This window comes from Prionailurus bengalensis, chromosome B4 (assembly GCF_016509475.1).
Source record: "Prionailurus bengalensis isolate Pbe53 chromosome B4, Fcat_Pben_1.1_paternal_pri, whole genome shotgun sequence".
Classification (NCBI taxonomy): domain Eukaryota; kingdom Metazoa; phylum Chordata; class Mammalia; order Carnivora; family Felidae; genus Prionailurus; species Prionailurus bengalensis.
Window position 1 is genome coordinate 35,261,353 of NC_057358.1, and position 16,153 is coordinate 35,277,505.

Sequence of the window (16,153 nt, forward strand, 5' to 3'; positions counted from 1 at the left end):
GTTCAGTATGCTCTTCCCAAAGTTTAGCCAGATGGTGGGTGGATGGGTCTTGTCAATGTGATCTGCTCCAGCAGCAAAGAATACTTCCTACTGGAAATTCCTTAGAATTTTTTCACTTAATGGGCAAGGCAGGAAGCAGCATACTTCTCCATGGAAGCTCTTGCGTTAGCCAGAGAACAGGAGAACTATATGTCTATGTAGATGGCAATTAATTGCTTAGCAAGTAGTGGATACTGAACATTTTTAATAACATGGGAAGAAACATGTTCATCGCCATTACTCATGAGTTAGGTGTTCCACCCTGACTCAAGGTGAAGAGAGGAGCCAAGATGCCATTTCCTGTGTCTTTGAGGTAAGCTTCTCTGTCACTCACAGGTCAACTTATCTATTCACCAAGCCATTCAGTCCACCAACTGTTCAACTACTCCACAGTACCATTAACAGTATAAAATTAGGTGCCAGGCATTTTTCCAGAACAACCCTCAATGGCATTATTGCTCACTGTTACAATCCATCAAAGGTGTTGCCTTTCAACTTGCCAAACTACTTAGTAGAGCATAAGGGTCTCTTCAGGTTGTTAATTTATGTTGTTACCAGTCCCTTGTTGTTTGTGTGTTTTAATTTTATATTTTAATCTTGAGCAGAGTTATTAGAAAGGGAATAGTTGATAGATGATAGTTAAATCAGTCTCTGAAATGAGGGAGCAGACATTCTGTTCTTTGTTCTCATCTTTGACTGTCTTCTTCTCTTTTCCCTGCACCTGCTCCTTCTCCCAGATTCCCAATTAGAATTCAGTTACTAATGAGTAGAAACACAAAGAAATCAACTGGGGAGGGGTTTGAACACAATGGACATAATTAATGCCTACTCACAAGGACAAGAAACTGGACTCACATGTTAGACACACATATGTGTGTTAGGATATATATGTACACACATTCCTACACAGTAGGGATTTTAAAACTCTAATGGGAAGACTGTAATCTAACCCCTGCCCAAAGAGATGGAGCCTGGAGGAGGATGTCTGATCAAAAAAAAAAAAAAAAAAAAAAAAAAAAAAAAGAGTCCACCTTAGCAAAATCTCAACTGTCTTTTAGACTCCTTGGATTCTAAAAGGAATATGAGGCTTTACAGATCAACAGCTATTATTTCCCATCTGTGACTGATTTCTATGAGCAGAAATGATCACAATCAATGCTACAAATGTTGCTCCAGGTAGACAAACTGTAAGGACAAGTTGGTGGTAGAAGGTTTCACTGTTCTGGACTCTGTCCCCTCCCTCTCCCAGAACCCAGCCCAAGACAGGACAGCTGCTCACTGTTTCGGGGCTTCTCCTCATCCATGCCTTCGTCCTCGTTCTCAGGGTCGATGTCCTCTGCCTGGGTGATCCAGTCCAGGTAGCCCTTCAGGTCCTCTTCCAGCTGCTGCTTCTCTCGCAGCTTCTGGAAGTCTCCCCGAGCCTTGGCCTTCTCTCTCTCTTTGGAAAACTCTCTGGCAAGAGAGAGTGGAGTGGCAGGGTAGGGGAGCACACGGAGGAAGAGGGCCAGGTGGGTGGGAAGGAGAGATGGAGATAAGAGGAAATAAAGGGATTAATTTCTTCTCTTTGCACCAGGAGACCTGCCCACCTGCCCCTGCTTTCTACAGACAGCATTCTCTCATCCCAGGCTTTGTCTTCACTCTCACATAAACAGAAAGTCACTGAAGCGGACATTCTTGACACAGGCCACCAGAGTACAAAGTAACGGATAAAGTCCATTTCATTATTCTTGGATCATGGTCACAGACTTTGTCTTTTAATAGTGACTGTACTCCAGTGACCTGGAAACCCTTTTCAAACAGTCACTTAAAACCTCCATGACAGTTTTGGACCATGCACTTTCATTTTCCCCTGGAATTGGGTGGCCACTGGAAAGCCTTACAAACATCTCTGGATGACAAAGGTGTTAGGACTGGTGGTGTGCCAAAGCCCACTCACCTGCACTGGCTCCTGGGAGTCCACCACACACAGCTCTTTGCTGCTCTAGCTTCACTGATATCTCCTTGTGGCTTGAAATTGGCCACGGTGGGAATATTTACACCATGGAAATTGGCAAAATGCTACAAACTAGGGCTTTTTCTCCCTGCAGAGCCGATTGGTAAATATTTACCAGTACACCACTGATTTAAGGCCCAGGAGATTTAACCTCCTTAATCTCTATTCTTACTACTAGAGCTCGTTTTGCCACTTTTAACATGCCTGGAAGGATTTCTAATCTAGAGAAAGTTCTTCCCCACGAGGAGACAAATGAGGACTCCAAACACAAGAAAATGTCCTGGGGGCTGCCCTTTATGTTAAAAAAGAAATGTAATCAGAATGGAAAATATATAAAAGAAAGATGATATAAAAGTTAAATGATGCATTCAGTTTAAAGTAATCATGAGTAGAAATTGGAATTGGATTGGGATTTACTGAAAGAAGGGCGTACTGAAAAATTTCTGACAAAATTGGTATTTCTTTCCTATTTTCTGATTCTGTTCTTATTTTCTCTCTGACTTCAAATGCACTTTCTAGCAAGAAAGGGGCTGGCAGCAGAAGGAGATATTCAAGAGGGCTAGTTCTGAACTCTTAATGCCTTTTCTTCCAAAATAGGACTATAGGAGCATTTTCGTCTTTGATATTTAGTCAATGGGAAATGGGGCCCTTGGTGGTGGTGGTGGTGGTGTGTGTATGTGTGACATGTACTGGGCATCTTGGTTAGTTCACAGAGACCTGATTCTTCCTTCTCTTACCAGTAAAGGCCTAGTTCAGGGCAGGAGGCTGTAGCAATCACCTTGAAGGCACAAGCCACACTAAGGAAAGGCACCTTGGAAGGAAGGGCACAGCAACAAATCACAGAGGGACAAAAGCTCAGCGCCTGAATCCATTCAGTCCTGTAGAGGTGCCTCTGTCACCACATCCACTATCTATTTAGTATTTGCATTTTGCTTATATGGCCTCAGAGCGTACAGATTTTTAGCATTCACTATTTTTATGGTGAAAAGGGGTTAGGACAAGGAGTGATCTAGGGAATTTTTTAATTGGGAGATGCGGGGGCTCTCAAGCTAACGAGTTTTCTTGAACTGCTGTCTTAATGATGCTCTGCTTTGGATGGAATTTTCTTCTTAAATTTGATTGAATCCAGTTCTAATTGGATTGAACTTGCTCTTTCTCCGGCTTCCTGCCAACTGGCAGTACCTTCATTTTCTTCCAAGGAAGTTTAATGCCAGGGAAAAGCAACCAGATTGACAGCTCAAAACGAAGATGGAAGCTTTGCCTTGCTTTGTTCCCTTCCCCCTTTTGCTGTTGCGGATGAGCTTGGATATGCCCCCTATATCTGGGCATACCACCTGGGCTGTAGGCTTGTTCTCTAGAAATGGTCACCTCATATGGTAGTTCCTTCCCCATGCAAATCCACTCCAATAGCTGTGCTTCCAGGACCCTTCTCTGGACTATCATTATGCCCTCATACATTTGCATTCTCCATTCCTTTTCTGTGGAATGGGTTTGGAGTTGTAAGGTGACTTAATAGTTATGGGTTCACTTTAGCTCTTTTGGATTATTTTGCAGAGGTCTCAAGTTCTAGTTACAAGACAACTACCCATCCTTCTGGAGTCAGGAGAACAGGGTTGGAATCAAACTGGAGTAGGGACAATCGATCCAGTCTTACAGCATTTGCCCCATGGAATGAAAGTTCATCATCCATACTCCAAGACTCTGGGGAACTTACATAAATATCCATGAGGTTGTATTGGGGGTGTGAAGGGAATGGAGAAGAGGCAGGACTGGATCTGAAGTCCTTCTGGCTCCCTTTGGCTCCTATAGTGTGAGGGGTATAACTAGGCTTGTGGCTGGATGGAAGGTGAGTCACAGTTTCTCTCTCCAGATCCCATGCAGTAAGGGATTTTCTGGTTCGCTTTATCTCCTTGCCTGGATGCTAGTCATGTGCCCGCTCTGGGGACTGAACTAATGAAGACATGAAGCTCCAGCCTGATGGGCTGTGCTGGGCCCAGGGACCAGAGCTGGCCAATCAGCCATAGCCATGGCATTTGTTATAAGGCAGGAGCACAGCTCTTCACAGCAATGGCCAATGTGAAAAGTGAGAGGTGGAATAGAGAGCTGGGGACAGTATTCAGTAATGTAAAGCACACAGAGGGAGGTGCATGTGGAAAATCCAATCAATACAGAGGGCTTGGTGGGGCTCTAGGCCCTCTCATGATCAATATAGTCGATTCTCATTATTCATAGATTCTGTATTTGCGAATTTGCCTACTTGCTAAAACTTATTTGTAACTCCCAAATTGATATTTGTGTGCCATTGTGGTCATATGTAGATATGTGCAGCATGGGGTAAAACTGGAATCACACTCCTAGCTGAGGTTAAACAAGGCAACACTCTGCCTTTGTTTCAGCTCTTATACTGTAAACAAGTGTACTTTTTATGGTCTCTTTAGTGCCATGTTTTTCACATTTCTGCACTTTTTATTGGTGGTTTTTCTGTTAAAAATAGCCCCCAAACACAATGTTGAAGTGCTGTCTAGTGTTCCTTAGTGGAAGAAGGCTGTGGTGCTTTACAGAAAAAGTACATGTGTTAGATAAGCTCCATTAAGGCATCAGTGATAGTGCCATGAGCACAATGTTAATGAATCAACAATATATATTAAATAAGATGCCTTTAAACAGAAACACACATAAAATAAGGTTATGTATTGGTTATTTGACAAAAATCTTGTGACTCTAGACTCACAGGATCCTAGTCTTGTATTTCTCCTAAGAGTAATGGTTTAGTATTCATTAACTCAATGTTCATGGTGACCTCATAACGCATAACTATACAGAAAATGAAAATGACTATAGATGTTGCTATCTCTTCTGCTTTCACCCACAAAGAATGCATGTCCTGGCATTTCTCTTGCTTCTTTCTGGGCCTAGACATTGTGTCTTAACTATGTGCCATGGGCCAGGCATGCTATCAGGTTGCAAAATGCCTCTCCACCAAGACCCCTGCTGTTTTGGGGAGACACACCCATTTCCCAGTGGGAAAGGGGACAGGATGGCTCTCCATCTAAGAGATCCTGAGTTCTTTGTCTACTGAAAGCACATGTCTGAAGTTCTCTGCAATCACTTAAAAACAAAGAGTGACCAGATTCCAGAGGCCAGGAACTTCTACCTGACCACAATTTAAGTACAATGTTGGGAATCTCACTGTCACTGCTTTAATTTTAGTAGGCTGGAGACAGAGATTTCTGGAGAGAAAAGCAAATATAATCCAATTCTTGTTGGTGGTAATACCAGTCCTGTAAGCTTGTGAGGATCAATAGATAATGAACACTAAACCATTTTGAAAAAAAAATCCATGAGATGTATATTCTTTACGCTGACTCCATCTGGCTTCATGAGGAAGAAGATGATCTAGATATGTGAAGGTTCTAGGTAAAGGATGCCTAACTCTCTGGTGACCAAAATCTCGAAATTTCTATTTTTTACTTTATAGAGTGTCATCTTTCCTTCCTGCTTTAACAGAATAGTCCAAGCACAATTTAACTTTTTTTGGTGACTGAAGGACATAATTTATGAGGATGAGCTACTGTGTTGGACTGTAAATAATATAATCACTAACTGATGGGTGTAGGGGTTCTTCTTGTTGGGGCTCTTTCTGTTCCCAATGGCTGTTTCCAGCAGCCAGCCTATGGGTTGGTTCTGCTTCCTCTCTGCTCCTCTCATCCCTCCTCACTACACTTACTGCTATTCACCTCTCTGCTTCTTGACTATGATTTAGGAATGTAGGATTAACTGGTTAACTGGGCTTGGGGACAGTATAACATGGAGGATAGGGGTAGAGGCTGTGGATTCCCATTGGTTGGGTTTAACCCTGGATCCTCCCATTTTCATCTGTAAGAATTGAAGTGAAATTTCCTCATCTGAGCCTCAATTTTATTCTCTATAAAATGGAGTTATAAATAACACCTAACTCATAGGGTTTTTGTGAACACTGAATGAGCTATATACCTGCAGCTCCATGCATAGAGCCTGCCATGGAGAATGATGGTTACTGTTCATGTTATCATTGGGACAGTGAATTTTGTGGAGCTCTGAGAGTTTTTTGGATACTTTTGGAAGGTTGGCTTAATCAGAAGTCTGAATGATGAATAAGTGGGATTTGGTTGTATTATTGTGGTGACTTTTATATTACTGTCCTGTTTGATCAAGATGGTGACTCAAAACTGAAACCACTGCCACCATGTGGTCAGCCAGTAAGAGCCTGATTCCAGGTTTTGTCATTGAGTGGACTCAGGGCCACCCATTCAGAGTGGCCAGCCCTTTTGACTGATTAGGAGGCCTCCTTAAACCAAGAAGGGGAGATGCCTTTCCACAGACACTTCTTTGACTAGGCAGAGGATGTGCCCAGTGGCCCAGGAAGACTTGGGAGATTCTCCCTCAGCAGTTTTGGAGCTGTGAGGAGCAGACTCCCACTCTGGGTCAGGGAGCAGATGCTGGGGAAGGTATTCCACAGAGACCAATTTACACAAGAGCCGATTCTGAAGTCTGAAAGCCTTAGTGTTCCTATTCAGAATCAACTCATGTTTGAAGTATTACTATGTGCCAGGGTTTGGTCTAGGTATTTGTACACACACTATCTCAATGGGAATGAGTTGGGCCAAGACATGGTCTTCAAAACAACTTGTCTCTCACATCAGCAATTGTTGCCATTTGATTTCTCTGCTTTGATATCACCAAGAAGACAGCTTTCCTGGGGGAGCCAAGAATGACTGTGAGTGGATACTTTGCTTGATGAGGGGCCTTCATGGGCTAGTGCTGATTCTCTACTTTGGATTCCTGGGGAGAATTTCACTTGCTTAGAATCGATCCTAATCTTTGGGGGAAGAAAGTAGAATCATTTTTTTAAAAGGTTCAGAGCTCTGGCTTGTGTTACAGCTTAAGTTCATTCAGTGTATATCCCACAGACACCGATGAGAATATGGGGTCCAGGCTGTGCCTGAGTGCTGGTCCTCGTTCTGATACTTACAAGCATAATGATGTCACACAAGTCACTTACGTCTGGGCGCACTTTCCTCATCTTTAAAAGGAAAAGGTTGATGATTCTATTCAATAATTCCAGTTATGATAGGCACCAAGTAAACAATAATCATTGTCATGACAGCACCATTATTGAGCACTTACTATATGCTAAGTATTTTACACAAATGATCTCTCTCTATTATCACACCAACCTATGAGTTGGTGTTATTATCTTCATTTTTCAGATGGTTTAAAAGGGTGAAGTCACCAAACATTATGCATCTAACAAGTGCAGAGCTGGGGTGTTCAAATTTGTCTTGGGTGAGAGTGATGAAGTTGGATTTTTTAATGCTTTCCTTGGTGATTCCCATATAAACACAGTGGCATTTTCTTGTGTTGGAACACAGAAATCAAAACCTTTCCACCTTCCAGGCAGCTAATCAGGGGCTTATGCTGTCCTGTTCATCATTTTTTCTCCTGATGGGAAACACTAGTTTCCTGTGTGGCCTTACCTTGGCAAAAGGCATGGTGTCATCAAAGTCTCTAACAGGCCACCCACCATGGCAAGTGTGGGTGGAAGCAGATTCTTTCCTTCACCAAATCCCAAAGACTAAACCTGATGCTCCTGCAATGCATTAGGCAATGGCAGGAGACAGAAGTAGATGTTCCCAGTTTATGTACTTAGTAAAAATGAAATGCAATTGTTCCCATCAGGCCTGACTTTGTCCCAGCATTAATGTCCCTGGAGACATAGGAAAGGCTACTTGAAGCAGCTGACCTGTCTTGAGCAGGGCAGAAATAGATTGTCCCCCACCCCCATGTAGCGAAGGCAGCAGAGTGGGTCACCCACGAGCAGGTCACCAGGAGCATTTTGGTGTTAGGCCTTGGCATGGCTGGCATGGACTTGTGAAGAAGAAGGTACATTGAAGAAATGCCCAGTGAGTCTCTGTGGTATCAAGGGGGCCATCCCGAAGGTGGCTTGATGCCCCAACCATAGGCTATTTCTACCACTTTTTAACTTTATCAGAGGGAAGCCCAAATTAGGCAAACTTTATACTTGTAGCCAAGTAGATAAACTTAAAGGAAAGTATATTCCATCTCCTCTATTCTCAAATAACCTATGGCTTTGAACAGCTAACTGCCTTTTCCACCCAGAAAGGGACATACAAGACATGGACCGCTGAGTCTATGAATTAGAATCAAAGGGGATTTTATTTTTATTTTGTATTTGTTTATTTTTATTCTATTTAAAATTGTTTGTTTATTTATTTTTCAACTCTTATTACTCCAGTCCATTTAGTACTGAATAAGAGCTATCTGAAATTTTTACTGTTAGCCTGTCTCAAACTGTAATTAGGCAAGTACCTATTTGCAAGGCTGTTGCATGTGTTAGCAGCACAGTCTGTGAATCTTCCCTGCAATCCCTGCTTCCAAACCCTTTCGACTCAAGGGTCTCACCATGCAACTCCTCAGGTAGAAGGAGAAGCATCCTGCCTACCTGAACAGCCACTTGAGGGTAGGAGGGGGTTGCATGAGCTGGCAGGAGACAGATGAGTCTAGGTATCTCCTCATGAAGCCCAAACCAACAGATTAATCCTTGTACATTTGATCCTCTGTCCAGCCAGACCAAGGACATTCACTTCAAGGCTCCTGAGGTGGCCTCTTATCCCAGGTTCATCAGAGCCAGAAAAAAGAATAAAGCCAGGAATAGCATAAAGAGTAAATAAAATAAATAAAATCAAGACCTTTTTCCTTGGTCCTGCTTACCCGCTAAGAACACCGAGAACCAAGTTAAGTACAAAAAATGACCCTATGATGATAAGTGTAACAAAATAGATCCAGGGCCAGTCCCTTCCTACGGCATCATTGACCTGGAAGAATGGAATGATAGTTAGTGAGGCACACTCAGCAGCCGAGCACGGCCAAGTGCCCATCACCAGATCCTGGACACTGACCCAAGCAGTGCCGGGACCTGGGGATCCTCTAGGTCCAAATCAGAGGCCAAATAGCCTGCCCAGCCAATGGGTCAGAATCTGTGGTTGAACAGGGACTTTTTTTTCTGGTTTTCCTGGCCTGTTAGGATCCCATCCCCGAGGACCCTGGTGATGTATATAGTGGGACCTGGGACCTTGCTCGGCTGCATTGTAAAGAGTACATAGAAACGGTAAGCTTACCCGCTCAACACACCGAGAACCAGATTTAGAACGAAAAAGGATCCAAAGATGACCAGACTGACAAAATACACCCAGGGTAACTCATAGCCCATAGCGTCCTGCATCTGGAAAGATGAAGAGCAGAATGAGAGCAGGAAAAGAGCAGGAAAGAGAGAGCAGAATGAGTTAAAGTGAGGAGGCAGGCATGAAGGGTGTGAACAGAACTGGAGACTTGTGAGGCTAAACTAGGGTCCATGGTTACCACTGTCACCCTCAATGTTCAAAATACTTCCTCATGACCCTGACCTGACCTGCAAAGGCCCTTTGCAGGCTTTGCCTCAAGAGGAGGCTTTTCTGGCTCTCTCTGTTGTTTTATTTTCTGGAACACAAAGCTTCCTTCAATGTTTTCACTTGTCTAAGAAGGTGGGCCACCTGAAAAAACTATTTCTTCAGTGTAGGATGGTTTTAGCTCAGTTGGGTTTACATGGCATTAAATCCTTCACTGCACTCTGGGGGTACCCCAACCTTGGTGTCAGGAGTGCCTCAGCTCTTACTGATGGAGCCAGAGATCCAGAATCTTCAAGGATGTGAGGAAGGAGAGAACTTCCTAAGGGGCTTTCCTGATCTGGGCCCAGGATTTAGAGGCAAAAGTCCAGTGCTTCACGAGCACTATGGGCCACAGCCCAGGAAAGATGGTCGTTTTAGTTATGTATTCAGAGAACAGTTCCAGTCCTGCAACCATATTTCCTAGATGGAAAGAGCCTGTAGCCTGGAGACTGTGACCACACCTAACAAGGGTCATGGAAACAGTCTGAAAGGCTGCAAACCCCTGGAGTAGCTGGAGGCAGTGGTGTGCTGGAACTTGTTCCCCTAGGCTTTGGAAAGCCACTGTGTCTCTTCCCAGTTCCATGTTCAGTGATGTCACTATGGTAGCCTAAACCTGACCATGGTGGGCAGAAATGCACAAATGACACCAATCAGACCCCTTCTCCCCTTTGCTCCTAAGAATTGGTGGTTAACATTTACCAGCACATCACTGGCTGGAGGGTACATGTGAACATGATGCAAGGTGATAGAGCAGCATTTTTGTCAAACAGGAAATTTATTCTGATTTAGTTTCTCAAATTTACTTCTTTTGATGCTTTCTGGCTAGACCAATCAGGATTTAGTCTTATCTTCCTAAAATGAACCACAACTTTGCCCTTGTGAAATTCCCTTACAGGAATCCAAATTCCTAATACAAAAACTTCCTGAATGAATTAGTGGATCTCAGAGTGTGGCCCTCACCTGCTTAGAAATGCACATACCTGGGCCCCTTCCTGAAACTCTGCAGGTGGACCCAAAAAGTCATGTTTCAACAAACCCTGCAGTGAGTCTGATGTATACTAAAGTTTGAGAACCACTGATTTACACCATTCTCCATAACTCCCAACTTCAAAAACAGGGACGCGACACGACAAATAGTGATTCACTATTTGTCTCTGCTTTGTTGCGTGGCAATGTTCTTGAACGTGTGGTCTGAAGACCACCAGCATCAGAATCATCTGGAAGAATTGTTACCATTGCAGATCCCTGGGCCATTCCCCCCAAATTGGTACACCTCATAACTCTGAATGTTAGTCACCCAGGTGATTCAAAAGCCAGGTGCCTCAGATGAGTCACATGTGTGCTGGGATAGTACCGGCCTCAGCCCTCAGGGCTTCTCAGGCTCCAAGAAACCTTATCCATGTGCCTAATCACGCTGGACAAATACTGTGTTCTCTGTGTGCTGTGAGTGGAAAAGAATGAGAAGTTCTGGGAGACCTACCTAGTTGGATTGGTTTGAAGTGTTGTATTCCTATATGTTCTTTTCAAATCTAATATTACGTATCTGGGGTTACTATATTTTTGTTAGAAGAATCTACCAAATGTAGCCATAGTGCAGAGTACAAAAATTGTGTTAAGGGCTTGGGGATCACTGGTTTGAACTGAGTCACTCACTCAGCAAAAGAAGAGTTCCCAACATTTGTCCACTCAACCATTGCATAATTGGGTTTAACATGAATTTTTTGAGCATTCCCATTCCCAAATACTCTGCTGTTTTTCACATAGTACTTATCACTTTCTAACTGTATAACTTATCATACATTTATATACACATATTTATTATGTGTGTGTCTTCCATGCGGAATGTAAGCTCCATGAGGACAGGCAGTTCTGATTTGGTTTGTTCACTGGTGCTGAAAACAGTGCCTTGCACATGACAGGTACTCAGTAAATGTTGAGTGAATCAATAAACTTGATATGTGCCAGGTACTGTGCTATAAATAGGAAGCCCTTGCTAGCATGGGGGACAGATAAATAAAAGGCAACTACAACTGGAGGTGGTAAATGCAGTTGTAGGAATAAACAGGCAGGGTTATAGAAGCTCAAAGGGAAGAGTGGCTGTATGAGGCTCAGAGAAGCTAGCAAGGGCCTAACCAGGCAGGAGTGGGTAAACCTTGAACTATGGGGTCACTGAAGGCAGAAGGAGTGCTGGAGCAGGAACGAAGCCCAGAGGCCATGCGATCCTATGACAGAATGGTGGGTTTCCTAGGAACTTGGCAATTATCAAAAATAGAACCCACAGCTGAAAAGCCATCCAGGCTCTGGGATGGAGGCTTTTTCCAGTGGTTGAATACTAAAATATCTAGCAAAAAATCTAGAGACAGGTTAGTAAAGTCTGTGTGTGTCAGACTGTGCCCCTTTCACAAGGAGCCTGGGAGCCTCCTTTAACCAGAAAGTAACCAGCAGAGGAAAGACCTATAACTACCTTCACTCCCAGGAGGAGAAAAAGAATATGGCAGTCATACAGGAAGGGGCAGGACTGGTGAAATAAAGTTAGGGAGGAGAAAGGCACAGGCACCACAGTGAGCTAGGCAACCACAGGCCACATAATGATTGTAAGGATGGCCATGTGATCCCAGGGTCTGTATGTCACATTTTTGCCTACTATGTGTAAGACACCATGTTCTGTGCCAGTGAAAGTGACGGGGTTGAAAACAGCCCTGAGATAGGAGAAGGCATCTGCCAGGAGGTGTTTATAGAAAGTGGATTCAAGGCCATGAACCCTTCAGGTGTCCCAGCTTTTCCTTTCTCAGATTAAGTCCTTCCAATGAAAGTCAGAGACCCTTCCTCTTCCCTAAGTTAGCAAGGGTGGGCTGGTCAGGAAGCTGATGGAAGCTGTGGACCCACCTGAGAAAAGCACCAATGGTGCTTTGCATACAACCCCATGGATGCATGTTTCTGACCAACCAACTGCTCTGTGCTAATTCTAGAAGAGTTTTCCCCAAGGGGGCCTGTTCTGAGTGAGTTCTCCTGCTTCACCCAGGATCTCAGACCTCCTCACCTTCCTCAGGACAGAGGGGAACAAGTAGTTCCAGAAGGCAATGGCATGTTTGCTGCAGTTCACACTCTCAGAGCTGCCTCTGGAGCCCAGGCATATGGTGAGTGGGAGTGAGGGCTGATTGGCACTGAACCAACCTCCTTGGAATTAAATCTCTCCTGACTGTTTCTCATACCCCTAAATTTGTGCACACTTAACCTCACAGAAAACACAGTTCCCCAGGCCACATATCTCTCACAAATCAACAAACTCATGAACCCTGGAAATTTCCTTGGGCCCTTATTCAGATTGGGTGTCCTTTCCTTTGTGTCACAAGGGGAGTGACTTCCAGCATCATTAAGGACTTCAGATAGATGGAGCTATAGGCCATGTTGCCCACAGATAGCTCATAGAGAGCCTCATAACATGATCTGTAGATAACATCATGACCCATAGATATCTCATTGATATCCTCATGACCCATAGATTTCTCACTGATATCCTATAACCTCAAGAGCCATAGATACCTCATTGATATCCTCATAATAACCTCATGACCCATAGATATCCCATTGATATCCCTATGGTAACCTCATGACTCATAGATATTTTCATGACCTATAGATATCCCGTAGAGAGCCAGGGCTATATTCAGGAGACTCAGGATCCCTACCTCTCTTTTGTCCTATGCTTTTGGTTTGGTCTCTCTCTCTTTCAAAGGTTTAAGATGCAGAATAGCAGGTGAGGAGCAGGAGGTAGGAGGACAGGTGGGGAGATTAACAAGTTCCCAAGACCCCATCACTTCCTCAGGCAGCAATGCTCAGCAGCCACCAGTGGGTGATTCTCTGGTCTGTGTGGCTCAGGCCTGAGAGGAGAGCACCCCTTTCTTGTCTTCTCTTTTGCTTTCTCTTCTTTATTCTAGGCCACCTACTTTTGGGGGCAGACTGAGCAGAGAGCATACAATGCTGGGTGTCTCTGAAGTAGGGCAATGCCTGGAGTGATGAGATTGATGTCTTAAATCAGCTGGAATGGAGCTATTAAGAAGAGAGAGAATAAATAAAGACATATTTTTTAAAAATGACCCAGATTGCTGACACCCTTATTTAGAGGTGAAAAAGGATGGGTTTTCTCAAACCATTAAAGCTATATGTTTCTTAGGTCTATAACAAAGGAAGCTTTGTGACTTTTGTAAGGAAGGCATGTATTTAGACATCTTGATGTCCACCATAAGCAGCCATTGCGGCCTTCAGGCCCAAGGACTAACAGGATGACACCAGGCTTTGCTGAAACACACACCTTATTAAAATAATTCCCAGAATCCATAGACACACCAAAGGTGATACTGAATGAAAAATACAGAAGAACCTTTTGAAAAGAACATTTAATTCCTTGAGGGCAACTTCAACCTTAGACCTTCAAATCCAACATTTATTTTTTCCCAGAAAGAAAAAAATAGGAGGAACAAAACCCCTGGACCCTAGTCTGTCAAGGCTACTCTCAAGCCTAGCTGATTTCCATGAGTTTTCAAGTTGTGGTATTTTCTCCTATCAGATTCATAGCATAGGCACTGGGGATCTAAAAAGACTAAGTAGTTTCAGCAAATGCCAAGAAGTCTGTCGCTTGTCATCAAAGGCAGGAGCTGTAAACCCATAAAAGTCACAGTGCTTTGCACAGAGTATCATTAGAGGATGATATGGCTGCTAGAATCATTAGAGGACATGGGGTTCCCATCCACAGGTCGATGAGTAGCAAGTCAGACAACAGGTACTACCTGACTCCTTTCCACCCCCTGCACCTATTTATCATTGTACATGGAAAACCCGTGAATGCCTCAGGGTACAAGTAAAAGCCTGGATTATGTGGGGGAAAGACACCAACAGCCTCCTGACATAAAGGCAAGCCAACAAAATTAAATCCTTGATCTATTAAAAAAAAATCCCTGAACTCAGTTGGAATCATGCACTGACATCCTGGGGAAGTTTAGAGGGCATAAGGAGTGGACTGGTGGCCCCAGGTATGAACACCTGTGTAGGAGAAGGCTGGCTCACAGCCAAAGGAAGAAATGTTTGTTTGTCCTGGGCAGCCACCAGGTGTGGGGTTGAGTTTGATGCCTGTGACTGCACCTCTAGGTAGGTGGCTTTTCAGACACATTGGGGCAGCTGAGCTGAGCTGTTGAGAGAACCTACAACACAGTTCTCTCCAATCTCCCAAAATGTTATAAAGCTTGCTTTTCCCAGGAGGAAGAGCCTCAAGGCCAGTGAAATTCCACTTTCTTCCTGAAGTGCTCTGTGCCAGTGTGGAACTCTCTCTGCTCTCCCTGAGTGTACTGTCCTGTGCTGCTAAGTTATGTTTCTTTGTGTGTCCCTTAGCTCTTCAATCAGATCCTAAATTCCTTGAGGGCAGAACACCTCCCCATCTCTCTACCTGAGTCCCTACTCAGTCCTGGGAACACAGTACATGCTCAATAAATGTTTGTTAAATGGAATTATTGAATAATAAGGACTCCTCTAATGCCAGGGAAATGAATAAAACAAAACCAAATAATTAAATAAATAATATCTTTGAGAGATGCTAATTTTCTTTTTGATATGCTTATAAACCACCAGTTTACTAAATGACATTCTTTATTTAAAGCGGCATGTGCACTAAGTGGGGAGCACTTTCACTGAAGCAGATTAAAAGTTAAGAACTGCAGGGTCTTAAGTAGGACCTACCACTTTCTCTACTCTGATACCTGTTAAAGAGCCCAGAATACTGTTTCTAGGTTACTTGAGGATTTTTTCTCAGCTCTTCATTTAGAATGACTATTAGGTCATCAATAGAGCTCAGCTTCATTTCTGCTTTCTTGATGCCTTCAGAGACTCATTTTCTATATTCTGCAGGGAAAAAAGGTGGCTTTTTGAAGAAAAGATTGAGTGGGGAAAAATAGGGTAAAGCCTGAATCAACCTGCCTGTGTGTGTGTGTGTGTGTGTGTGTGAGAGAGAGAGAGAGAGAGAGAGAGTTTAGTAGGAATTATCTTGCCAGCATGTCCAGACATGTAAGTGGGACAACAAGACAAAGTGTGGAGCTGACAACTGACTTATGAAAGGTTAAAACATTAGAATTTTGTTCCCAAGTTCTCCTGCTGAGTCCAAACTAACCCAGATATTACAGAAGACACTATTTGTGATTCTAACAAATCTTTTCTTTATATGATTTCTCACTAAGTATTCTTTCTAATCCTATTTTAAGTCCAATTTCTATTTTTTAAGGATCAATGAAACAACTGATCCTGGAGAAACCAAGTGTGGGGGGTCAATGGGTGGTGTCAGAAAGAAGCGATCCCAGTATGTTGGTGGTAGGGTGGGCTGGGGTGTGAGTCCAGGAAAACCTAGACCAGAGTGCTTTTATTGTGCTCCACAGTATGTAACACTCTTGGGGACCTTGGATCAGGAGGGCACTGAGTGAGCAGAGATCAACAGAATCCTCTTGATGAAGGATTATTCAGTTATCTAGATATGAAAGAGCTAGAAATGTGTATTCTTGGGTGATGCCTACTCTAACTCCTGCTTCCTTTTCCCACGAGTCTTACATGTGATCCTCTCCAGATGTTCTAAACCCTGAGTAAGTAGCCATGTTAT

The 16,153-nt window shown here is 43.5% G+C and overlaps 1 protein-coding gene across 39 annotated transcripts in view; it reads right to left on the reverse strand.

Moving 5' to 3' along the window:
* CACNA1C (calcium voltage-gated channel subunit alpha1 C) overlaps window positions 1-16,153 on the reverse strand; it is a 760,549-nt gene that overhangs the window by 191,870 nt on the left and 552,526 nt on the right. For 24 of the 39 annotated variants that reach the window (XM_043563280.1, XM_043563301.1, XM_043563294.1 and 21 more), the window contains exons 8-9: window positions 9,211-9,314; window positions 1,319-1,491 (exon numbers count right to left, since the gene is read on the reverse strand). In XM_043563280.1, coding sequence (XP_043419215.1) covers window positions 1,319-1,491; window positions 9,211-9,314 — 277 coding nt within the window. Of the gene's footprint in view, window positions 1-1,318; window positions 1,492-8,803; window positions 8,908-9,210; window positions 9,315-16,153 lie in introns of all 39 variants that reach the window. The other 15 variants (XM_043563302.1, XM_043563296.1, XM_043563300.1 and 12 more) reach the window with 1 other exon arrangement.